The 25297-nt window shown below is 47.7% G+C and overlaps 1 protein-coding gene across 1 annotated transcript in view; it reads right to left on the bottom strand.

Annotated features, from left to right (window-relative positions):
• mydgf (myeloid-derived growth factor) overlaps positions 1-24973 on the bottom strand; it is a 100531-nt gene extending 75558 nt beyond the window's left edge. The window contains exon 1 of the mRNA XM_072482720.1: positions 24796-24973. Coding sequence (XP_072338821.1) covers positions 24796-24936 — 141 coding nt within the window. The 5' untranslated portion in view covers positions 24937-24973. The remainder of the gene's footprint in view (positions 1-24795) is intronic.
• Positions 24974-25297: the final 324 nt, after the last annotated feature.

Below are 25297 nucleotides of genomic sequence, written 5' to 3'. Positions count from 1 at the left end.
TCTAACCACTGCCTTATATAGTTGCAACAATATTTCCTTCCCTTTATACTCTACGCCTTTAGCTATAAATGCCAACATTCCATTTGCTTTATTATGTTATACCTGCATGCTAGTTTTCTGTGACTCATGAACAAGGACACCCAGATCCCTCTGCAACGGAGCACCCCGAAGTCTCTTTCCACTTAGATAATAAGTTGCCTTCCCATTTTCCCGACCAAAATGCATGCCCTCATACTTATCCACGTTAAATTAGAGTATGCTCTGCCATTCAATCAAAGAACAAAGAACAAAGAAATGTACAGCACAGGAACAGGCCCTTCGGCCCTCCAAGCCCGTGCCGACCATACTGCCCGACTAAACTACAATCTTCTACACTTCCTGGGTCCGTATCCTTCTATTCCCATCCTATTCATGTATTTGTCAAGATGCCCCTTAAATGTCCCTATCGTCCCTGCTTCCACTACCTCCTCCGGTAGTGAGTTCCAGGCACCCACTACCCTCTGCGTAAAAAACTTGCCTCGTACATCTACTCTAAACCTTGCCCCTCTCACCTTAAACCTATGCCCCCTAGTAATTGACCCCTCTACCCTGAGGAAAAGCCTCTGACTATCCACTCTGTCTATGCCCCTCATAATTTTGTATACCTCTATCAGGTTGCCCCTCAACCTCCTTCGTTCCAGTGAGAACAAACAGAGTTTATTCAACCTCTCCTCATAGCTAATGCCCTCCATACCAGGCAACATTCTGGTAAATCTCTTCTGCACCCTCTCTAAAGCCTCCACATCCTTCTGGTAGTGTGGCGACCAGAATTGAACACTATACTCCAAGTGTGGTCTAACTAAGGTTCTATACAGCTGCAACATGACTTGCCAATTCTTATACTCAATGCCCCGGCCAATGAAGGCAAGCATGCCGTATGCCTTCTTGACTACCTTCTCCACCTGTGTTGCCCCTTTCAATGACCTGTACTCCTAGATCTCTTTGACTTTCAATACTCTTGAGGGTTCTACCAGTCACTGTATATTCCCTACCTGCATTGGCCCTTCCAAAATGCATTACCTCACATTTGTCCAGATTAAACTCCGTCTGCCATCTCTCCGCCCAAGTCTCCAGACAATCTAAATCCTGCTGTATCCTCAGACAGTCCTCATCGCTATCCGCAATTCCACCAACCTTTGTGTCGTCTGCAAACTTACTAATCAGACCAGTTACATTTTCCTCCAAATCATTTATATATACTACAAAAAGCAAAGGTCCCAGCACTGATCCCTGTGGAACACCACTGGTCACAGCCCTCCAATTAGAAAAGCATCCCTCCATTGCTACCCTCTGCCTTCTATGGCCTAGCCAGTTCTGTATCCACCTTGCCAGTTCACCCCTGATCCCGTGTGACTTCACCTTTTGTACTAGTCTACCATGAGGGACCTTGTCAAAGGCCTTACTGAAGTCCATATAGACAACATCTACTGCCCTACCTGCATCAATCATCTTAGTGACCTCCTCGAAAAACTCTATCAAGTTAGTGAGACATGACCTCCCCTTCACAAAACCGTGCTGCCTCTCACTAATACGTCCATTTGCTTCCAAATGGGAGTAGATCCTGTCTCGAAGAATTCTCTCCAGTAATTTCCCTACCACTGAAGTAAGGCTCACCGGCCTGTAGTTCCCGGGATTATCCTTGCAATCATGGCTGATATTTTTCTCATCCCCATTCTCCTGCCTTCTCCCCATCCCCCCCCTGATCCCCTTATGAATCAAGAATCTATCTATCTCTGTCTTAAAGACGCCCAGTGATTTGGCCACCACAGCCTTCTGCAGCAAAGAGTTCCACAGATTCACCACCCTCTGGCTAAAGAAATTCCTCATCTCAGTTTTAAAGGATCGTCCCTTCAGTTTGAGGCTGTGACCCCAGTTCTAGTTTTTCCTACTCGTGCAAACATCCTCCCCACGTCCACTCTATCCAGACCTTGCAGTATCCTGTAAGTTTCAATAAGATCCCCCCTCATCCTTCTAACTTCAATGAGTACAGACCCATAAACCTCAACCGCTCGTCATATGACAAGCTCTTGATTTCAGGGATCATTCTTGTGAACCTCTTCTGGACCCTTTCCTTCCTCAGGTTCGGAAACTGTTCACAATACTCCAAATGGGATCTGACCAGGGCCTTATGCAGCCTCAGAAGTACTTCTCTACTCTTGTATTCTAGTCCTCTCAACATGAATGCTAACATTGCATTTGGCTTCCTAACTGCTGACTGAACCTGCACGTTAACCTGAGGGAATCTTGAACAAGGACACCTAAGTCCCTTGGTGCTTCTGATTTAAGCATTTCCTCATTTAGAAATTCGTCTATGCCTCCATTCCTCCTTCCAAAGTGCTTAACCTCACACTTATCCACATTGTATTCCATCTCCCACTTCTTTGCCCACTCTCATGGCCTGACAAGTCCTTCTGCAGCCCCCTTTTTCCTCAATACTACCTGTTCCTCTGCATATCTTTGTATCATCTGCAAACTTAGCAGTCAAATATATATTGTGAAGGTTGCGATCCCAGTACGGACCCCTGAGGCACACCACTAATCACCGGTTGCCATCCTGTAAAAAACCCTTTATCCCCACTCTCTGCCATCTACCAGTCAGCCAATCCTCTATCCATGCCAGGATCTTACCCTAACACCATGGGCTCGTAACTTATTTAACAGCCTCCCAAGCAGCACCTTGTCAAAAGCCTTCTGGAAATCTAAATAACTGTATGTTCTATGTTCTAAATCACGTCCATTGGTTCTCCTTTGTCTAACCTCGTTACCTCCTCAAAGAATTCTAACAGATTTGCCAGACATGACCTCCCCTTGATAAAGCCGTGTTGACTCAGTCCTATTTTAGCATGCACTTACAAGTACTCCGCAAACTAACCTTTAATAATGGACTCTAAACTCTTACCAATGACCAAAGTCAAGCAAACCAGCCTACAATTTCCCATCTTCTGCCTCCCTCCCTTCTTAAACAGGGGTGTTACATTTGCCATTTTCCAGTCCTCTGGGACCCTCCCTGCTTTGAGTGATTCCTGAAAGATCACCACCATGCCACCCCGGTCTCCTTTAGAAACCTGGGGTGTAGTCCTTCCAGTGATTTATCCACCTTCAGACCTTTCAGTTTCCCCAGAACCTTCTCCTTAGTGATGGCCAGGACACTCACCTCTGCCCCATGATTCTCCTGGAGTTCTGGTATCTCTCTGGTGTCTTCCATCGTGACGACCGATGCAAAGCAACTATTCAGTTCCTCTGCCATTTCTTTCATTCCTATTACTACTTCTCCAGCCTCATTTTCCAGGTCGAGGCCGCACATAGCCCCGTTTTGTACAGTGGGAAGCTCCGCTTGCCAGAACTCCCAGTGTAACAAGATTGGGACGCCAATTTTAAATGGTGTCCCGATCTCCGAGGCCCACAAAACGATCTCTGTCCTCCCTATCAGCCCGAACGCACGATGGGAGTGTCCCCGGCCCCCTCCACAACCCCCCCCCCCCCCCACCCCCTCCGACCCACGCCGGGCAAACCCGGACTGATCGGGTGCACGCAAAAATGCCAGGTGGCACCACCCTGCCTAAAGGCCATGCAGCTGGGACATCCGTACCCCTGGGAGACCCCCATGAGTGTCATTCCATCTGGTCCCAGTTTGTGGGGATCAGTGCTGAACGGCGCTCGCCCAAGGTTTCTGAGGTGAAGAGGTTGAATCCCAAAGCCTCAGGTACCTCGGGAATCTGCATATTAGAGTGAGGCTCCCTGCCTCGCTCCAATATGCATATTTGCCGAAACGTGGTCCCGCCCATTGTGTGCAGGATTTATATCGCAACATCTCACGAGATCGCATTCGATCCCGCAAGTCGTGGCGAGCCAGTTAGATCCCGGGAGCGAGGTTTCCCGGCTTTCAACAACCATGCTGCGCCAGAAATGTAGCTCGCTGAGGCGCAGCATGGCCATTGGTTTACGGCCTTAGAATTTTTTCAGCACTGGGTGGCTGTACTCAGAGATCGGGCCGCCATTTTGAAAGGATGCCCTGATCTCTAAGTGAGCTAGTGGTCCCCACATCCCCCACCCAGGGGCAATGTCACCCCACACACATGGGCATTACCCCATCCCCCCCAAAGGGAGGATACGCCGCCATTGGGTCCCTGGCCACCCCCACACATCTTACAGTCCCCCCTTCCAGGACCCCCACCCATTGCCTCAACCTCTCAGAGGCCCCTATCTACCTGCCCTGCACCGCCCCCCCCAATCTATTCCCCCCCCCCCCTCCCCTTACATGGGCATGGTCCTCCTCAGGCCATGACCTATGGCAGTGCCACTCTGGCACCAGGCACCCTTGCACTGCCACCCTGGCAGTGCTCTTTCCAGCTCGGCAGTGCCAAGGGGCTATCAAGGCAGTGCCAAGGTGCCCCAGTTCCATGGAAAGGGCCAGGCAAAGCTGGTAAATCCTGGGAGGCTGGTAGATCCCAGGTAAGCTTGCCCAAGTAGGTTGAAAACTTATCATGCCCCCTTTGGATGGGATTCTGATTTTGATGCCACACGGGAAGTGCGCAGGAGGCCTCTACCAGCGAGAACACAATGCAGCCGGTAAATTGCACCCTATGTTGCAACATGGCTGGTAGATCTCACCCTATGTTTTTCTCTTACCACAGCTGCTGTCTGATCTGCTGAGTATGTCCAAAATGTTCCATTATATATATATATATATTACATATAGCTATATATAATTGTACCATTAAGTGTTTAAAAGTAACTTATGTATGTAATTCCAAGATAATTTTATTCAGAATTTAAGATGCACTTAATTTTTTTTTAAATGTTCCATGAAAAACAGAACCAATGAAGTTATCTTGGCTATATGACTTTTTCCACTAACTATCCCAGAACCTGTTCAACTTTAACAAAAATGACTTGTCAAGAGAAAAGCGTGAAGCAAGAGGGGAACATAGTCGAAGAAACCAAGGGCAATGAAGCATGACAGTGGATGCTTTTTTAAAATGTGCACCTGACTTCATTGCTTAAACTGGTTTACTCTGCATAATAATTTTATATCTGCAAGAAGAAATAAACCTTCATCCTGGCGTACTTGCTCTCCCAGCTATATTGAGATGATCAATCTATCTGGCCTGACATTTCAAATATAAAAACCTCAGTTAATATCCATTCAAATTTTGAGGAAGCCATTTAACGATGTAGGATACAGACTGTTGTAATACTATTATACATTCTGTAAGTTTCAAGTGGTTTAAGTTTTTTTAATTAATTTCATGGGCTGTGGATATCACTGGTTAGGCCAGCATTAATTGCCCATGCCTAACGGCACTTGCGGTGGAGAGAATACACCTTCTTGAACCGCTGTAGTCCATATGGTGCAGGAACACCCATAACGGTGGTGGGGAATTCCAGGATTTTGACCCAGCAAGAGTGAACGGCTACCAATGCTCTTCTAGGTGGTAGTGGTGTATGTTAGGCGCTGTAAAAGGAGCCTTTGTGAGTTGTTGCAGTGCATCTTGTAGATGGTACACACTGCTGCCACTATGCATCGGCAGTGGAAGGAGCGAATGTTGAAAATGGTGGATGGGGTGTCAATCAACTGGGCTGCCGTGGACTAGATGGGGTCAAGTTTCTTGAGTGTTGCTCGCACTGCATTCATCCAGCCTAGTGAAGAGTATTCAATCACACTTCTGACTTGGACAGGCTTTTTGGGGAGTCAGGTGATGAGTTACTCACCACAAAATTTCCTGCCTCTGATCTTGTAGCCACAACAGTAATATAGCTAGTTCAGTTCCGTTGCTGGCCAATGGTAAACTCAAGGATGTTGATGGAGGGAGATTCAGTGATGGCAATGCCCTTGAATGTCAAAGGAGATGGTTAGATTCTCTCATGTTGGTCACGTCCTGCACTTACGTGGTGGGAATGTTAATTGCAACTAGTCAGCTCCAAGCCAGAACGTTGCCCAGGGCTGCAGATGGACGCAGACTGCTTCAGTATCTTAGTCGCCACTTAAGGTCCCAGGGATGACCAGCTGAGTAAATTAGGCCTATATTCGCTGACATTTAGAAAGATGAAAGGCAATGTTACTGAAACACACAAGATTTTGAAGGAACTCGACAGGGTAGGGACTGAAATATTGGGCATAACTTCTTCGGAGTGGCTAACAGTGCTGAATTGCCACTTAGCCCACTCCGTACCCACTTAGCTGCACTAAGTTTCTTCAGTGCACGTCTTTGCCAACCTTAGCCCAGACGAGATCCAGACAGCGTAGCAGGTCCCCAGCTCCAGTGTGGAGTCTAAAAGAAGCGGCGCGAAGGAGGACACACCCTTTTTATTATTAGCACTATCTGCCACAATGCAGGCGAGATTAAAGGTCCACTGAAAAGAACAGGCCAAGGAGAAGTGTGCAAAGTAAGCGGAAGGGATTTTGGACTATTAGATCGGACATCGGAGGTGGGTGCAGGTTGGTCTGCCATGGGGTGGGGGGGTTGCTTAATGGGTGAAGTCCACCGGCCTGAGTATTTAAAACAGTTACGCTGAAGTTAGAAGCGGTTGTCTGTCTTCTAAATTTTTCAGAGTAACAGTTAGCATAATGCTGGCAGATCCATCCAAAGTCAGCAATTCAAATAATTTTGTCGACAGTCCACAGCACAGTACAATTGTCCACAGATTAGCACTTCTGGACAATTGCTGCACATCTGACGACTTCCGAGAGGGATGCCCTGGTGCATCTTTAGGATATCCCCCAAATCTAAATCCTTTTAAAAGGCACAACCTACACTTCCGGTGGCGGCTAAGAAGGAGTAAGTCGCACATTAGGTGGCTCCCGCTCGGGTAGGACTTTTGGACCTTTTCCCCCGATTTTTTACCGGACTTGATTTGAAAAATCGATGACAGGGGCAATTGGGTACTGGATTCCCATAGCATGGAGATGAGGACTAGAAGTGCTGGCAAAGGCAGAAACAGACGGACAGAGAAGGCTTGGGCTGAAGCTGCATGGGGAGAAAGCATAGCGGATGACCGGACCTCTGGCTTGTCGACCCAGCGGTCGACAGAGCAGCTGATGCAATTTATCCAGGAGGGCTTCGCCAAGCAGAAGCAGGACTGCGTGGACCCAATTAAAGAGTCAATTGCACGGCTGGAGCTTAGATTGGACGCCCAAAATCGGACGATCCAGAAAGTAGAGAAGGCGCTGGCTGACCAGGAGGTACATCAAACTGCGATGGAGCTGGAGGTGGGGATGCTGAGAGACCATCAGAAAAGGCTCCTGGAGAAGGTGGAGGAGCTAGAGAATAGGTCCCACCGGCAGAACTTGAGAATCGCTGGGCTCCCAGAGGGGTCCGAAGGCACGGGCACTGGGGCATAAATAGCGGACATGTTCGAGAAACTGTTGCGGGATGGGGCATCTTCCCGACCCTTGGAGGTGGACATGGCTCTCAGAGCACTCGCGAGGAAGCCACGAATGGGAGACGTCCCCCCCCCCCCCCCCCCCCCCCCCCCCCTCGAGGAAGCCACAAATGGGAGACTTACCCCCCCCCAGAGGGCAATGGTGGTGAGATTCCACAGGTATTTGGATAAGGAGCGTATTTTACAGTGGGCCAAGCAGTCACGGAGCTGTAAATGGGAGAACAGTATCCTGCGGATCTATGAGGACCCGAGTGCGGAGGTGGCCAGGAGAAGAGCGGGGTTTAACAGGATCAGGTCGACCCTTTTTAAGAAAAAGGTGAAGTTCGGACTGCTGTATCTAGCCCGTCTCTGGGTCACGTACCAGGAGCAACATTTTTATTTTGAGTCACCTGAGGAATCGCTGGACTTTGCGAAAAGGAAAGGGGTGGTGGTGGACTGAGAACTTTTGAACTTTGCTGCAACGTTCCATGTTTAAAAAAAACTTCTCGTTTTTTCGTTTTGTGGACGCTATTTGTAATGCCTTCTGTATTGATTTGGTGCCAGTTGCAGAGCTGAGTGAGTTAAAGTTTGCATTTGCACTGTCGGGGGATGGAGGTGTATTTGTTCCGATGCTAGATCTCTTGCTTGATCTTTTCTTTGTTTAGCGTTTTTTTTTGTCGGGCAATTGTGTTGGGATTGTTTGCCATTTGAATGTGTGTGTATGAGCAGGCGGGACGGTGGGGAGGGAAGAATAGGTGGGAAGGGAAGAATAGGTGGGAGAATGTATGGTGCCAGGGGTGGGGGCCACCAGGCTAGCTAGCTCACGGAAGCGTAGTGGGGGGTGAGCAGATGTTGAGCTTATCAAAGGGGTCGATTTACATTGTGCTGTTACTAGGAAGGGGGGGGGGGGGGGGGGGGGAATGTTCTGCTGATGAGGGAGGGACTGTTGCTGAGGGACAGAGAGGAGGTCGGGGGCGGAGGCTGCCTGGGGCAGACTGGTGGCAGTGCGGGGCACGGGCTGGAAACCTGGCCCAAGAAAGGTGATGGCTGAGCGGCGAAGGGGGTGTCGATGAGGCCCCCAACTAGGCTGATCACCTGGAATGTACGAGGGCTAAATGGACCGGTCAAGAAGGCACGCGTGTTCGCGCATTTGAGAGGACTGAAGGCGGACGTGGTAATGCTGCAGGAGACGCATCTTAGAGTAGCTGACCAGATTAGATTAAAGGAAAGGTTGGGTCGGACAGGTTTTTCACTCGGGAATGGACTCGAAGACTGGAGGGGTCGTGATCCTGATCAACAAGCGGTTGCCATCTTCTGAGGCGGGAAGAATAGTTTTGGATGTGGGAGGCCAGTACATTATGGTCAGTGGGAAATTGGAGGGGGTGCAGGTGGTACTAGTAAATGTGTATGCGCCAAATTGGGACGATTAGAGTTTATAAAGAGGATGCTGGGGAAAATACCGGACCTGGATTTGCATAAGTTGGTCATGGGAGGGGACTTCAACACAGTTATTGACCCTGGTTTAGACTGGTCAAGCTCAAAAGCGGCCAGGTTGCCAGCAATGGCAAAAGAACTAAAAGGGTTCATGGAGCAGATGGGGGGGTGGATCCATGGAGATTTGGGCAGCCGAGGGTGAAGGAGTTCTCCTTCTGCTCACACGTGCATAACGTGTACTCCCGGACTGATTTCTTTATTCTGAGCAGGGCCTTACTGACGTAGGTGGTGGACACGGGGTACTCGGCGATCACAATCTCAGACCATGCCCCGCACTGGGTTGACCTACAGGTTAGTAAAGACAGTAACCAGCATCCGCACTGGAGGTTAGACGTGGGTCTTTTAGCTGACAAAGAGGTGTGCGGGCTGGAAGTCAAAGACACGGCGGAAACTTCGGCAGTGGTGGTCTGGGAAGCATTGAAGGCGGTGGTTAGAGGGGAGCTGATCTCGATACGGGCCCACAGGGAGAAGGTAGACAGGGCAGAGACAGACCGACTGGTAAAGGAGATACTACAGATCGACAGGAGGTATGCGGAGACCCCAGAGGCAGGACTTTTAAGGGAACGGCGGAGGCCGGCTTGTTAACCACAGGGAAAGAGGTGGTGCAGCTGAGAAAGGCGAGGGGGGCGATTTATGAGCATGGAGAGAAGGTCAGCAGAATGCTTGCACAGCAGCTTAGAAAGAGGCAGGCAGCCACGGAGATAGGGAAAGTAAAGGATGGAGATGGGAGCCTGGTTGGAGACTCAGCAGGGGTGAATAAGGTGTTTTATAGTAGGCTGTATGGGTCGGAACCCCCAACGGGGCCGGAGGGGATGAGGCACTTCCTAGGGGGGCTGAATTTCCCGAAAGTGGACGGGGAGCAGGTAGAAGGGCTGGGGGCCCCAATCGGGATAAAAGAGATAGCGGAGGGTCTGAAGGCCAGGCAGTCGGGAAAAGCCCCGGGGCCGGACGGGTAACCAGTGGAGTTCTATGAAAAGTTTGCTGGGATATTGGGGCAGGTGTTGATGAGGACATTCAATGAGGCAGGGGAGATAGGAGTGCTTCCCCCGACGATGTCACAGGCCACGATTTTGCTGATCCTGAAGAGGGACAAGAACCCGGAGCGGTGTAGGTCCTAAAGGCCGACATCCCTACTGAATGTGGACGCCAAACTGCTGGCCAAACGTTTGTCCGCTGGGATTGAGGATTGTGTTCCAGACGTTATTGGGGAGGATCAGACGGGGTTTGTTAAGGGAAGGCAGTTGGTGGCCAATGTAAGAAGGCAATTAAACACGATCATGACGCGCCCAGAAGGTAGGGAGGTGGAGGTAGTGGTCGCAATGGACGCAGAGAAGGCCTTTGATTGAGTAGAATGGGAATATCTGTGGGTGGTACTGGGACGGTTCGGATTTGGGCGGGGCTTTATTGACTGGGCCAGGTTGCTGAATCAGGCTCCTGTGGCGAGCGTACAGACGAATAGGACAACATTGGACTATTTTAGACTGCATCGGGGGACGAGACAGGGGTGCCCCCTCTCCCCACTGTTGTTCGCATTAGCCATAGAGCCGCTGGCAATTGCACTGAGAGCCTCAAGGGGCTGGTTGGGGGAGATGGAAGAAATCATCAGGATTCTGGGGGTGGATGGGGGGTTTCGGATTTGGCAGAGAGCAGGGATTGAGAGGATGGGGGATATGTTTATAGAGGGGAGCTTTCCTAGCTTGAGGGAGCTGGAGGAGAAATTTGGATTGGCGAGGGGAAACAAAGTCAGGTACCTGCAGGTGCGGGACTTCCTACGCAGGCAAGTTTCAACCTTCCCGCTCCTACCACCATGGGGGATACAGGACAGGGTTGTTTCCAGAGGGTGGGTGGGAGAAGAGAGGGTCGCTGACATTTACAAGGAACTTATGGGGTCAGAGGAGACGCAGACTGGGGAGCTAAAGCGTAAGTGGGAAGAGGAGTGGGAGGAGAGATAGAGGATGGTCTATGGGCTGAGCTCAGTCATACAATTCAAGGTCGTTCACCGGGCTCACATGACAGTGGCCTGGATCAGCAGGTCCTTTGGGTAGAAGATAGGTGTGCGGGAGGGCCAGTGAACCATGTCCACATGTTCTGGACATGTCCAAAGCTTAGGGGATTCTGACAGGGGTTTGCAGATGTCATGTCCACGGTGTTAAAAACAAGGGTGGCACCGAGTCCAGAGGTGGCGATTTTCAGGGTGTTGGAAGATCCGGGAATCCAGGAGGAGAAAGAGGCAGACGTTCTGCGTATCCCGGAGACGGATATTATTAGCTTGGAGGGACTCAAAGCCCCCAAAGTCGGAGACCTGGCTATCGGACATGGCTAGCTTTCTCTGTTTGGAGAAAATCAAGTTTGCCTCGAGAGGGTCAATGTTAGGGTTCACCTGGAGGTGGCAACCATTCGTCAACTACTTTGCGGAAAATTGCAGAGCGGGGGGTAGTTTAGCTTAGAGTAGGGGGTTAATAAAGCTGGGACCTGTAAGGGAGGAAGATGGCTTTTACACTATGTTTATAGATTCATGTTTATTTTGCTTTAGTTGTAAAACCAAAAAATACCTCAATAAAATGTTTATTAAAAAGGCACAACCTACAAGAGACAGCACAAACATAGGTAATTTTGGACATTCTGAATTCCCCCTCCATAACGAACAGATGCTGGAATGTGGCGACTAGGGGCTTTTCACAGTAACTTCATTGCAGCGTTAATGTAAGCCTACTTGTGACAATAAAGATTATTATTATAATGGGCTAAATGGCATCTTTCCATGCTTTAATTTCTATGATTTCTAGAATACACTGAAAATTACAGAAATCGTCACGTGTGCCAATTCTGTTTTTCACACTGCAGTGTTAAATATCTATATATGATTTTTATTTTTTATTGGCCCATCTTTTTAGAAATAAACATGACTGACTGACAACTATATATTTTTAAAATTTAATTCTTAATGCATTTGGTACTGTGACAATCGAAAATAATCCAAGAAACAAAGGATTATCTTCACTGAGAAAACCAGAGGCTTTAAAATTACACAGCTCAATAGTGTACCCAGCAAATAGTTCCAACATAAGAATTGCAAAATAAAGCACTGGATGGTATGCAGTGACAAATGAAGAGAGACAGAGCTCATGTGAACAAAAGTAAAAAGTGAGATAGCTTGTGCACACCACCTCCTGGCCAAATTGACAGTAACAGCAAAGGTCTGGGAGCTAGTCCTACCATTCTTCAGCTAGAAAATGAAAACAAAAAATCATTTGAAAAATAAAGAGTACAGCATTCAACAACTTCTTTCTATTTAATATTCTGCAAGTTAAAAAGTAAATGATTCTCACAATCTCAATCTTGAAAACTAGAAGACAAGAAAATCAAATGTTATGAGCAATACTGTTTAAAAGTGCCGCAACTGTCCTTTAAAGACTCGACCTACATTAGACCTAAATTTGTATTGTATATTTTAGAAAGATGCAAGCCAATAGTAATCTTCCTTAGTGTTGTCAATCAAGATGAAAAAGTTATACTTTTTGTTAAGGTTTAGCTCAGTTGGCTGGACATCTGGTTTGTGACACAGAGCGAGGCCAACAGCACAGGTTCAATTCCTGTACCAGTTGAAGTTATTCTTAAAGGCCCAACCTTACCCCTCACCGGAAGTCTGACGATTCTCAGGCTAAATCACCACCAATCAGCTCTTCCCATCAAAGGGGAAAGCAGCCTCTAGTCATCTGGGACTGTGGTGACTTTACTTTATTAATAGATCTGGCCTGTAAAATACTACCGAAAAGAAACATTCACAGCATTTACTCAAATACTGTGGTGTAAGTGGAGGCAAGAGAAGGAGGCAGGAGTTATGTTATTTCCTCTCCTATTCCAGACCCTTTATGTACCACATCCAAATCTTCAGATCTTCTCCCAGTCACTTCACCATGATTGCTTAATAGAATACAAGAGCCGACTGATCTTCGATATTTTTCCTCCATAAGGAATATTGGTTGCGCAGTGGATTAAACATTTCATCTTTCATCTGCGAGATTCATGGTCAAATCCAGTAGTGGCTACTGATATAGAATTCTACTCTGTCACAGATGTGTGAGTTATCAATCCAGTTATTGTTGTTTCAGCTTAGCATTAATTGATAGTCTCGATCAAATCTAAATATACTAGTGTTAAAAGTAAGAGAGAGGAAGCCACTCAAGCAATGGGGGAAAACTCTTCTCGCTTCATCTAAGGTTACATTGCAAAATAAGAATTCCATGGTGTGGGAGAGGAGATATTATCATGGATAGAGGATTGATGAGCTAACAATAAGCAGATAGTAAGGATAAAAAGTTATTTTTCAGGTTGGCAAGATGTGACAAATGGAGTGCCACACTTGCTGGGCCTCAACTATTTATGATTTATGTCAATGACTTAGATGAAAGGTCCGAATGTATGGTTGCTAAATTTGCTGATGACAACAATGGGTAGCAAAGCAAGTTGTGAAGAGGACATAACCTATACCCCTTTGTAGACTCCTTAAATGAGTGGGCAAAAATTTGGCAGATGGACCATATTGTGGATAATAAATTTGTCCGCTTTGGTAGGAAGACTAGAAAAGGAGCATATTGAGGTGATGCACTTAGGCAGGACAAACAAGACAAGGGAATACATGATAAACCGTAGGACCCTGGGAAGCACTGAGGATCAGAGGGACTTTGGTGTGCATGTACACCGTTGAGGTAGCAGAGCAGGCAAACACAGTGGTTAAGAAGGCATATGATATACTTGCCTTTGTTAGCTGAGGCATATGTTTAAGAGCAGGGATGTTATGCTGAAACAGTATAAAACATTGGTTAGGCCACAGGTAGAGTATTGTGTTCAGTTCTGAAATCCACATTATCAGAGTGATGTGATAGCACTGGAAAGGATGCAGAGGAGATTTACCAGGATGCTGCCAGGAGAGTTTTAACTATGAAGAGAGATTGGGCAGACTGGGGTTGTTTTCCTTGGAGCAGAGGAGACGGAGAGAAAACATGATTGAAATGTATAAAATTATGACGGGTATAGATAGAGTAGACAGCAAGAAGGTTTTCCCCTTGGTGCAGGCATCAATGACCATGGGACATAGATTTAAGGCAAGGGGCAGGAGATTCAGAGAGGATGTGAGGGAAAACATTTCACCCAGAGGACGGCGGGAGGCTGGAACTCATTGCCTAAAAGGGTGGTGGAGGCAGAGACCTCATAACATTTAAGAAGTACTTAGATGTGCGCTTGCGATGCAATGGCATACAAGGCTAAGGGCCAAGTGCTGAAAAATGGGAGAAAAAGTGGTTGTTTTTGTCTGGCCCACAGGTGATGGGCCGAAACCATTTTTGTGCTGTTGACTTCTATGATTCTATGACAAAATACAGAGAGATTGCAGAACTCTGTGATACAAAGGGATCTGGGTATCCTGGTACAAGAATCAGGAAAAGTTAGTACGCGGGTACAGCAAGCATCGATGTGGAGCCCGGTCCCCTAGAAGCATATTCGGGATATCGGACCGGCCCAAGTTGCAGGCAGGAGTGGGAGCAAATGTCCAAGCATTCACCTCGCTGATCGCTCGTAGGCGGGTCTTGTTGGGGTGGTGATCAGCTTCTCCACCCTGTGCCTCAGCATGGCGAGGGGACCTGCTGTAGTTTTTGATCATGGAGAAGGTTAAGTTCGAACTGAAGGGGGGGGGGCGAAGGAGGAGTTCTATATTCATTGGGGTTTGTTCATCATGCACTTTTGGGAGTTAGTTATCGTTGAGTGTTGGGGGGGGGGGGGGGGGGGGGTCAGTGCTGGTTGGGATTGTTTTTGCTGGTGTTTCTTTCTGTACGGCAAAAGTGGTGAAAATCTGTCAAATAAAAATACTTTTTTTTAAAAACAGAAGATTTATTGCCAGGGGAATGGAATATAAAAGTAAGGATGTTTCACTACGGTTGCACAAGGTGTTTGTACACCAGAGTACTGGATACATTTTGCCTATTTCGTTCTAAGCAGTTCAGAGAAGTTTCATTCAACTGATACCTGGGATGGGGGGAGGAAGGGGGACACAAGATCCTGAAGAGACTTGACAGGTGGATGCTGAAAAGGAGATTTCCTCTTATAGGACAGACTGGGACTAGGGAACAAGTTATAAAATAAAGTCGCCCATTTAAGATGGAGATGGTTAGAAATCGTTACTCTCAGAAGATTGAAAGTCTTTGGAACTCTCTTCTCCAGAGTACAGCGGAAGCGGGGTCAATGAATATTTTTTAAGGCAGAGGTAGATAGATTTCTGACTAACGAGGGAGTCAAAGATTACGGGAGCAGGGGGAAAGAGAGCGACGAGGTAATAGAGGCAGAATGTGGAGTTGAGGGCACAATCAGATTAGTCATGATCTAACTGAATGGCGAAGGCGGCTCAAGGGGCCGAATGGCCCATTCCTGCTCTTAAATCAGCGGCTTGATTTTTTGAAAAAAGGAGTAAAAGGATTAAACCTGAAGAGTAGACCAGTGGCATTTTTAGAATCAATGTCGCTTTAACGTCTGAGCCAACTCCACAAAAACATGCTGTTTACATGCTGACATATATTCTTGTACAACAGTTACTCCAAAGTAATTCACTGCATCTGAAACACTTAAACAATTTAGAGATATGGCAATTCATTATGTAAATTAAGCACTTGGGTCCATAAAATACAACAGATTTAATTAAAAATGTATAAGGGAGAGACAAAAGGGAAAATAAGTTTAGTTAATTAAGCTTTTAACTGGGAATCACATATCAAAGCTCAATGAATAATAATAATTTGGAGCTGCGGAACAGTTTTTAAATGTCCTCACTGGGTGTCCAATATTCAGTTTGGATGCAAAGTACATGAACAGTTTTTAAAAGCACAATTTCCAGCGCGGCAAGGTGGCGCAGTGGTTAGCACTGCTGCCTATGGCGCTGAAGACCCGGGTTTGACCCTGGCCCCCAGGTCACTGTCCATGTGGAGTTTGCACATTCTCCGTGTCTGCGTGGTTTTCACCCCCACAACACAAAGATGTGCAGGTTAGCTGGATTAGTCATGGTAAATTGCCCCTTAATTGGAAAAAAATAATTGGGTACACTAAATTTTTTAAAAAGCACAATTTCCAACTAATGGCAGTGTAAGATTCTACAGCAAAATTATCTAAGAATGCAATAACTTTTAAGAAAATGTGTCTCTCGTCCTTAAAATGCATGTGCTAGAACAATGACCTCTCTTGGGTTGGTTCTGCACTTTTAAACCTTCATAGAATTTTACTGAAGCGAAGAACTAAATATTTTAGGAGGAATGGTGCAAGCTCCATCACTATTAGAAATATCCATGACCAGGAATTAGCTACACCCTTGATAAGAGCTTGATAATACACTAAACAAAGCTTTAATCCTCAGATCTGACACAAGCTTCATTAGGTAAATTTAATTAAAATTAGCAGCCTCATTTGCAATGCAGAAACCACACCCATGCTAGGCCCAATTTAATGCTGCCCAGCTTCAGTGATGTTAGCTGCATTTCAAATCCACTGAGGAAAACATTTCAGGCTGGCAGTTTGCAATTATTAACATGCAACAAGGATGTTTCTGCAGTGACAAGACTATTTTCAAATGGCTCTTTTACCACTACACATCAACACATAGGCCCGGATTATGTTGCAATGTTGACACAAAAACTGTCAGTGATTGTCATCATTACTCCACTAAAACTTACTGCACCTTTGGGATTCCAGGCATGTGGAGCATAACATGGAAAATAAGAATTTACTGCCAATGAGACTATCCACAGTGCATTGCAGAGATTCCCACAGACTGCAATCATGAATTCATAAGAACTTCCACTTTTACGCTGTTAAAACACTTGGAAAAGTTACACCTGGTTGACTACGGTGCAACTGGGTTATCAGCTAACTTCATAATTATGGCTAAACACCCTTAGTGGCCCAGAAAAGCTAATTGCATATTTGTGGAATGTTATCCACAATGATAAAAAAGATCCCTATTGAAAAAAAATTAAGTCTGTTTATCTTTACTTTAGCTTCTGTCTTAATACAGTCACATTTCATTATCTGAAAAAAAAGTTCAATTTTTAATTTAAAACAAGTGCTTTTTACTTCATTGCTTCTTGTGCATGAATACTTCAACTTTGGTTTTCTGCTGATGCCATTGCGGTTGTACACGAAGACATCTCTTTGGCTTGGCATTAGATTTAAACTACTGTTGGGAAAGGGGAAATTCCTGCCCCGCAAATCACTAGATCTTTCTGGTAACTTTCTTAGAGGTCAGCAGCAAGAATCCTTGCTTCACTTACAGAAAAATATTTTTCTGTGACACGCATCTGATCTTCCAATGGGAACCAAAAGCATTAGGCAGAGTTTGTTCCACTGATTGTCCACCTTTACTCAAAGCAAATAATCAAAAATGTTTTATATATTGTTATGAATCCACCTGGAGACAGCAGTAGACTGTATTCAAAGGGCCTCAACTGGTATGCGACTCTCCTGGGAACAAATTTAGAACGGCAATTTAGATAATCAACAAGGAGGTGAATAGGGATGACTTCCGAGTGGCGGCTATGAGGGAGTCCATTTGGTGGCTCCCGTTTCAGTCGGACTTTTGGACCTTTTCCCCCGACTTTTTTGCGCTCGAGTGCGGAACTGGAAAGCAATGGTACTTAGACACAGGACCCATACAGAATTGTATGGGCCGTAAACAGCAGAAGAAGTGGTCGAGTAAGGACACAGTGGAGAGACCAGCATGGCTGGTGTTCAGAGCAAGGTGCCGACAGTCCAGCCCACAATGGAGCAGCTGCTGCAGACTATGCAGGAGGGCTTTTTGGCTCTGAAGCATGACAACTTGGAGTCGCTACAGAAGTCGATTGACCGGATGGGAAAAAGGCTGGATGATCAGGCTGAGAAGCTCCAACAGTTGGAGAAGTCAGTGGAGGTGCAGGCTGACTTTCAAACGGTGGCGGATGTGGAGATTCGGAGGCTGAGGGACCAGCAAAAAGTGCTTCGGGAAAGGCTGGAGGACCTGGACAACAGATCTCGCCGGCAGAACATGAGAATCGTGGGCCTCCCAGAGGGGGCAGAGGGGCTAGACGCTGCCGCGTATGTGGAGGGCATGTTTCAGAGGTTGCTGGGGAACGAGGTGTCCCCGCGCCCGCCGGTGGTGGACAGGGCACACAGAGTGCAGGTCAGGCAGCCACGACGAGGGGGTCCCCCACGAGCGTTGGTGGTACGCTTTCACAGGTACCTGGACGAGGAACGGGTGCTGCAATGGGCAGAGAGCACACAAAGCTGTACTTGGGACAATACCACCCTGCGTGTTTACCAAGATTTGAGCGCTGAGGTGGCCAGGAGGAGGGGAGGCTACAGGCAGGTGAAGGAGATACTGTATAAAAACAAGGTGAAATTCGGGCTGCTTTTTCCGGCGTGACTGTGGGTTACGTACGAGGGTCAGCATCACTATTTCGAGGAACCCGAAGAGGCGATGGACTTTGTTAAGAAGCAAGGGCTGGCCCTGAGCTGAGGACGTTTGGACTAATGTTATATACTTAAAAGTTCTATGTGGTGTCTCTCCTGTTTTGAAAATTGCCTGCATGTTTGGGTCCGTTTTTGTCGTTTCTTTTTTCAACCTTTTTATGGTGTCAGAAAGTGGTAGGGATGTGGGTTGGTTTTTTTGCGTGGTTTACCTGAATGTTTCTTGTTTGGGCTCTTTGATTAGTTGGAGTTTGGCTGGAGGGAAAATAATAAAGAAAACAGTTAATAGGGTTGGGTTAAAATGGATGCTTCAGGGGTACTTTGTGCAATCTTTTTCTGTGTCTGTATGGGAAGGACTGAGAGTGCCTGTTATTTCTTATCTCTTTTTTTTCTTGTTTAACTTGAATTGTGCTATTGTGGGGGTTGTTTATGACTTGTATAGGGTGTTTGCTTAAGTAGGGCTGATCTGGGGAAGTGGTATGGATGGGTCGGGGAGGAGTGACTGGGAACAATGGCTGGGAGACGCGCTGGCGCCGAGGCTGGGAGCCCCAGGCTAGCTGAGTGGGGCTAGTCAACGGAAGCAGAGGTGAAGGGTGTGCATATAGTTAGATTAGATCAGGGGTTAGGTGATAGGATGGTGTTACTAGGGGGAAGGGGGGGGGGGGGGCGTTCTGCGGACGGGGATGGAAACTGGGCATGGAAACAGTGAGGAGGTCATGGGTGGAGCCGGTCAGGAGGCGGGCCAGATGAAGCGCGACACATGGCTGGGGGGCTGGCCAAGGAAAGGGGATGGCTGATCAGCAAAGGGGGGAGGGGGCAATGTGCCCCCAAACCAGGCTGATCACCTGGAATGTTAGAGGGTTAAATGGGCCAGTGAAGAGGGCACGTGTGTTTGCGCATCTGCGGGTTCTGAAGGCGGACATAGTCTTGCTGCAAGAGACGCACCTGAAAGTGGCAGACCAATTTAGGTTAAAGGAAGGGCTGGGTCAGTCAGGTCCTTCATTCGGGGCTTGATTCTAAGACAAGGGGGGTTGCGATCATGATTAATAAAAGGGTACAATTTGAGGCGGAGGGCACAGTCGCAGATGGGGGTGGCAGGTTCGTTATGGTGAGGGGTAAGCTCGAAGGGGTGAGAGTAGTCCTGGTCAGTGTGTATGCCCCTAATTGGGATTTTATTAGGAGGATGCTAGGGAAGATCCCAGACTTGGACTCGCGTAAGCTGATCATGGGAATTTTGCCTGTTCTCTGGATACAAACTGAACATGGCTAAGAGCGAGTTGTTTGTAATTCAGGCGAGGGGGCAGGAGAGTAGGCTGAAGGGGTTGCCGTTCAGGCTAGTGGGGGAGAATTTCCGATATTTGGGGATTCAGGTGGCACGGGACTGGGGCAAGTTGCATAAGCTCAACCTGTCACGACTGGTGGAACGAGTGAGGGAGGAGGTCCGGAGGTGGGATGCGCTCCCGCTGTCATTGGCTGGGAGGGTGCAGACTGTTAAGATGACGATTCTCCCGCGGTTCTAGTTTGTTTTTCAGTGTCTTCCCATCTTTATCCCGCGGTCCTTCTTTAAGAGGCTGAATAAAATTATTCTGGGATTTGTATGGGCAGGGAAGTCCCCACGGGTGAAGAAGGTGATGCTTGAAAGGAACAGAGGAGAAGGGGGTTCAGCAACGATTACTAGGCGGCCAACATAGCGATGATAAGGAAATGGATGGTGGGTGCGGGGTCGGTGTGGGAGCGGATGGAGGCTGCTTCGTGCAGGGGCACTAGCTTAGCAGCCCTGGTCAAGGCGCCTCTGCCGCTTCTGCCGGCACGGTACTCCACCAGCCCGATAGTGGTGGCGGCTCTTGGGATCTGGGGCCAGTGGAGGAGGCATGTAGGGGAGGTAAGAGCATCAGTGTGGAGCCCAATCTGCGGCAACCACTGATTTGCCCCGGGGAACACGGACGGGAGGTATCGACTGTGGAGGAGGGTGGGGAATGTGAGGATGGGGATCTGTTCCTGGAAGGGAGCTTTCCGAGCACGAGGGCGCTGGAGAAGTTTGGGCTGGCGAGAGGGAACAACTTTAGATACTTACAGGTTTGGGATTTTGTACACAGACTGGTGCCGTCCTTCCCACGTTTCCCGCCGAAGGGGAGGCAGGACAGGGTAGTTTCTAGGGGAGAAGTGGGAGAGGGTAGAGTCTCAGACGTCTACAAGGAACTAATGGGAGCTGAGGATACGCAGACCTGAAGCTTAAGTGGGAAGGAGCTCGGGGGAGAGATGGAGGACGGTGTCTGGGCAGAAGCCCTGAGCAGAGTAAACACGACCGCAACATGCGCCAGGCTCAGCCTGATCCAGTTTAAGGTCGTGCACCAGGCCAACATGACGGTGGCCCCGATGAGCAAATTCTTCGGGCTGGAGGACAAGTGTGCTAGATGCGCCGGAAGGCCGGCTAACCATGTACACATGTTCTGGTCGTGCTCTAAACTCAGGGGGTATTGGCAGGAATTCGCAGATGTCATGCCCCGGGTATTGAAAACTGGGGTGGTAATGAGCCCTGAGGTGGCAATCTTTGGAGTTTCGGATGACCCGGGAGTCCAGGAAGAGAGGCCGACGTTCTGGCCTTTGCTTCCCTGGTAGCCCGGCAACAAATATTAGCATGGAGGGACTCAAAGCCCCGGAGGGCTGAGGTATGGCTATCGGACATGGCAAGCTTTCTTGCCCTAGAGAAAGTCAAGTTCGCCTTGAGAGGTTCGCTACTAGGGTTCGCCCGAAGGTGGCAGCCATTTATTGACTTCCTCGCAGAGTAGTAAGCGTCAGCAGGGGGTGTGGGAAGAAGGGGGGGCTAGGGTAGAGTATGGGGATATCGAGGCAGGTCCTTGTGTGAACAGAGCCGTGGTTTGCATTATGTTTAATTTGTGTCTTGACTTTTTTTTGTACAGTACAATGTCACTTTTTCTATATGCCTAAAAAACCTCAATAAAATTGTTTGCTAAAAAAAAAAAAAGGAGATGAATAGGGACAGACAGCTGATTACACAAAAAGGCATCATCAAATATCAGTACAGAAGGAACAATCAAATAACGACAAAGATAACGTCCAATTAACATCTTGGATACAGGCTGAGCCCAGACCCTGTGAAGCCAGGAGAGACAGTTGCCATCTAGCAGTCTCAGTTTTCAGCCACAAAGCCTGAAGGCCATGTTTGCAGCAAACCACCAGCATGGAGGGTCTTAGAGCCAAGGCAGAGCAGAAAACCTTCATAACAGTTTTTTTGAAATATATTCGCTGGACCAGGATAAAGACTGTTCCCACGTTCAAGTATCATCCCTGTATCGTGTGGTCACTGTAGCTGGTTATTCAATTTGGATGTTGTTTGGGAACAGGGGGAAGTCTTACAGACTGCAAGTGTCGTAGATATATTGTTACATTTGACAGAAACTGATTTATTAAATCATATCTTAATTGTGTGAGAGTAGAGCAGTCCCGTTTGCATGTATTTGTCTTTTCTTTACTTTAATAAATATTACACTACAACAGAGCTATTCGTTCTCACTGGGGTTTCATTTGTCTCCTCGCACCAAAATGAAATAAAACTATATATCCCCACTAACCGGTGTTCCAAGTTGGGTTACCCTTGCAGATAACATCAGCTTGCCTCATGACAGTATCCCAGCAAAAACTATTCATCTGTTTAGAAAAGTGATTTTTTTTGCCTCAGACCGTTGCATTATATGGTTTTCTTAGCAAACTAACAGTTTTTAAAGTTGCTCGAATCAGAAATGTTGGAAACACAGTATGCCAATATGAACCCTTCAACTGCCCACATCAGCCTGCATCCAAGATGTTAATCGGACTGACATTTTTGTTGCAGATACCAGTGAATTCATTTTAGCATTTGCGTTAACAAAAATTGTTATTCCAGTACAAAACTTCCATAGATTCAAGAACCAGGACCAACTCATTGTTGATTAAAAATGGAGAGTGTAATATAAAGGTGCCACTGGAATAAACTGGAGAAACTCTTTGTAACAGCTGTTTTGAAATATATCCGCTGGACTAGTAAAAAGACTGTTCCTAGATTTGAGTATCATCCCTGATGTGTGTGTTAACTATAACTGTATGTTGTTTGGAGAACAGGGGAAGTCTTTACTTTTTTTAAATCTTCTACTACTACGAGATTAATTTCATCCTGTCAGGCACCTGGGACTGCACCATAATCATAGACACAGGATGGTTACAAAACAGGAGGACATAACAAGCAGAATAGATAAGGCAGGACGAGTGGATGTGGTGTATTTGGATTTTCAGAGAGCTTTTGATAAAGTCCCACATAGAATTTACATTGAATTTACAGTGCAGAAGGAGGCCATTCAGCCCATCGAGTCTGCACTGGCTCTTGGAAAGAGCACCCTACCCAAGGTCAACACCTCCACCCTATGCCCACAACCCAGCAACCCCACATAACACTAAGGGCAATTTTGGACACTAAGGGCAATTTACCACAGACATCTTTGCACATCTTTGGACTGTGGGAGGAAACCGGAGCATCCGGAGGAAAGCCACGCACACACGGGGAGGACGTGCAGACGCCGCACAGACAGTGACCCAAGCCGGAATCGAACCTGGGACCCTGGAGCTGTGAAGCAACTGTGCTAATCACTGTGCTACCATGCCATCCCAGGTATGCCTGGTGCACACCTGGAGGGGAGGGAGGGAGGAGGGGGGGGGGGAAGGGAGGGGGGGGGGGGGAAAGAGGCGGAGAAATCATTAGAAGACTCCCTGTATAAATAAAGCTGGCCAGTTTGGAACCAGCAGGAAGGAGTAAGCAGCAAGCGAGGCTGCTGCTGCGTGCATATATATGTTATTGTAAATAAACGTTATTTCTTTGTATCCTTGAAACTCGTGCTGGATTCTTCGTGGCCCTCACAAAAGGTCAGAGCCCCTGAAATCTCCTCCCATACAGCAGCCTGGGATACAATTCATTTGGACCTGGAGATTAGTCCATTTTTAAGCCTGCCAACGCCTCCAATACAATGTCAGTCCCTATGTCAATTTGCTCAAAAATCTCAGTCTCTCTCCCCCAAGTTCCATAACTACATCCCAATTCTTCCAAGACAAATATGAAGTATTCATTCAACATCCTACCAATGTCTTCTGGGTCGATTCACAGATTGGGCCCTTGGTCCCTCATGGGCCTGCTCTTTCCCTGGTTATCCTCTTCCCATTGACAAACTTGGAATATCTTGAGATTTCCCTACTTTTACCAGCCAGAGCTTTCTCATATGCCATCTTTGCTCTCCTAATTGCTTTCTTAAGCTCCATCCTGCACTCTGTACTCCATGTATGTCTCTACTGATTTGCTCCCCTTGTACTCACTAAAAGCCTCTCTTTTACTTCTCATTGTATCCTAATATCGCTGGTGATCCATGGTTCTCTGGGCTTGTTACTCCTTCCTATCACTCTAGAGGGAGCATTTTGGGCCTGTACCCTCCCCATTTCCTTTTGGGAGAAACTCTTTATAGTCCTATTACCAATCACATTGATGTTCAGTGTGTATGAGCCTTGTCAAAACTTAATTGTAAATCCCTTTAACAGGACACTCAAGAGCTTTATGTTCACAAATGAAGATGTGCAAGGGGTTTTAGTGAAGCAGGGGGTCAGGCTAATCAGGCCCTCAAACCTGTTTCATCATTCAATAAGATCATAGCTGATCTGCAACCTCCTCCACTGCCTGCCAACCCTCTGCAGACCAGTCAGGTGTTTCCACTAGTTGCAGCGGTGCCATTTCCCACTTGCTTGGTAGTGAGCTGTTTTAGGTGTCAGAAGTGGCTCCACTGGTTGCGTTCCCACCCCACCCGAGTCAGAAAGTCGTGGCTTCAAATCCCACTCCACAAATATCAAGGCTGTAGTTAGCACTGCTGCATCACAACTCCAGGTCCCGGGTTCGATTCCGACCTCTGTCACTGTGCGGACTTTACACATTCTCCCAGTGTCTCCTCTGGGTGTTCCGGTTTCCTCCCACAGTCCAAAGATATGCAGGTTACTGGCTTGGCCATATTAAATTGTCACTTCCTGTCCAAAAGGTTAAGTGGGGTTACTGGGGCAGTTTGGGGGCGTGAGCCTCTGTAGGGTGCTCTTTCGGAGGGACAGTGCAGACTTGGTGGGCCAAATGACCTCCTCCTGCTCTGTCGGGATTCAATGACATTCCAACAGAGTATGGGAGGAAGGCCGCATTGTCACCGGTGCTGTCTTTCAAGTCGTCCTTTTCGTGTTTGAGGTGACTCTCGGGACACCGTCGGTAACTGGCTGTAGTGCGGGGCTCCCGCGGTCATTGTCAGGCCGTTGGGGTACAAGGCTGACGTGGCGGCTCCTTGCCTCGGGGACCTGGCCGATCCCGCTCCCCGTGTCAGCCCTTTGGCTCCCCGGTGTTTCACTCACCAGTGTCTCGCTGTGCGAGTGGACCAGGCCCCCTGGCCTGACGTCGAACTCCCCGGTGCGCGAGCGCTCCGCCGCCGCGCCGCTCGAGCCGGCCGCGCAAATCAAAATAACAACCACCAGCGCGCGCCCGGCAAGCTCCATCGCACCACCCGTCCGGCTGCCTCACTGCGCAGCCGCCCTCTTACCGACGGGTCCCTCCCTGCGCCACACCGGTGGAGCGCGTTTCTCGAAATGTTCTCGGCAGCTTTTTTTATTGCCGAGGGAGACTCCACAATCACCAACAAGCATGGGAGACTGCGGAGTTCCCGAATTCAAGGTGTGACATCCCTCCACCCCATTGTCGTTGCTCCATGTTCCGTAATGTGACATTGCATTTATATAGCATATTTAAACACTGGAAACGTCTCAAGGCACTTCACAGGGATGTTAACACAGTGATTGATGCAGAGCCAGAGAAGGATATGTATGTACATATATAGGGGGGGGGGGGGGTGTTTGCGAG

This window comes from Scyliorhinus torazame, chromosome 18 (assembly GCF_047496885.1).
Source record: "Scyliorhinus torazame isolate Kashiwa2021f chromosome 18, sScyTor2.1, whole genome shotgun sequence".
Lineage (NCBI taxonomy): Eukaryota > Metazoa > Chordata > Chondrichthyes > Carcharhiniformes > Scyliorhinidae > Scyliorhinus > Scyliorhinus torazame.
This window is presented reverse-complemented; position numbering and strand designations above follow the sequence as displayed.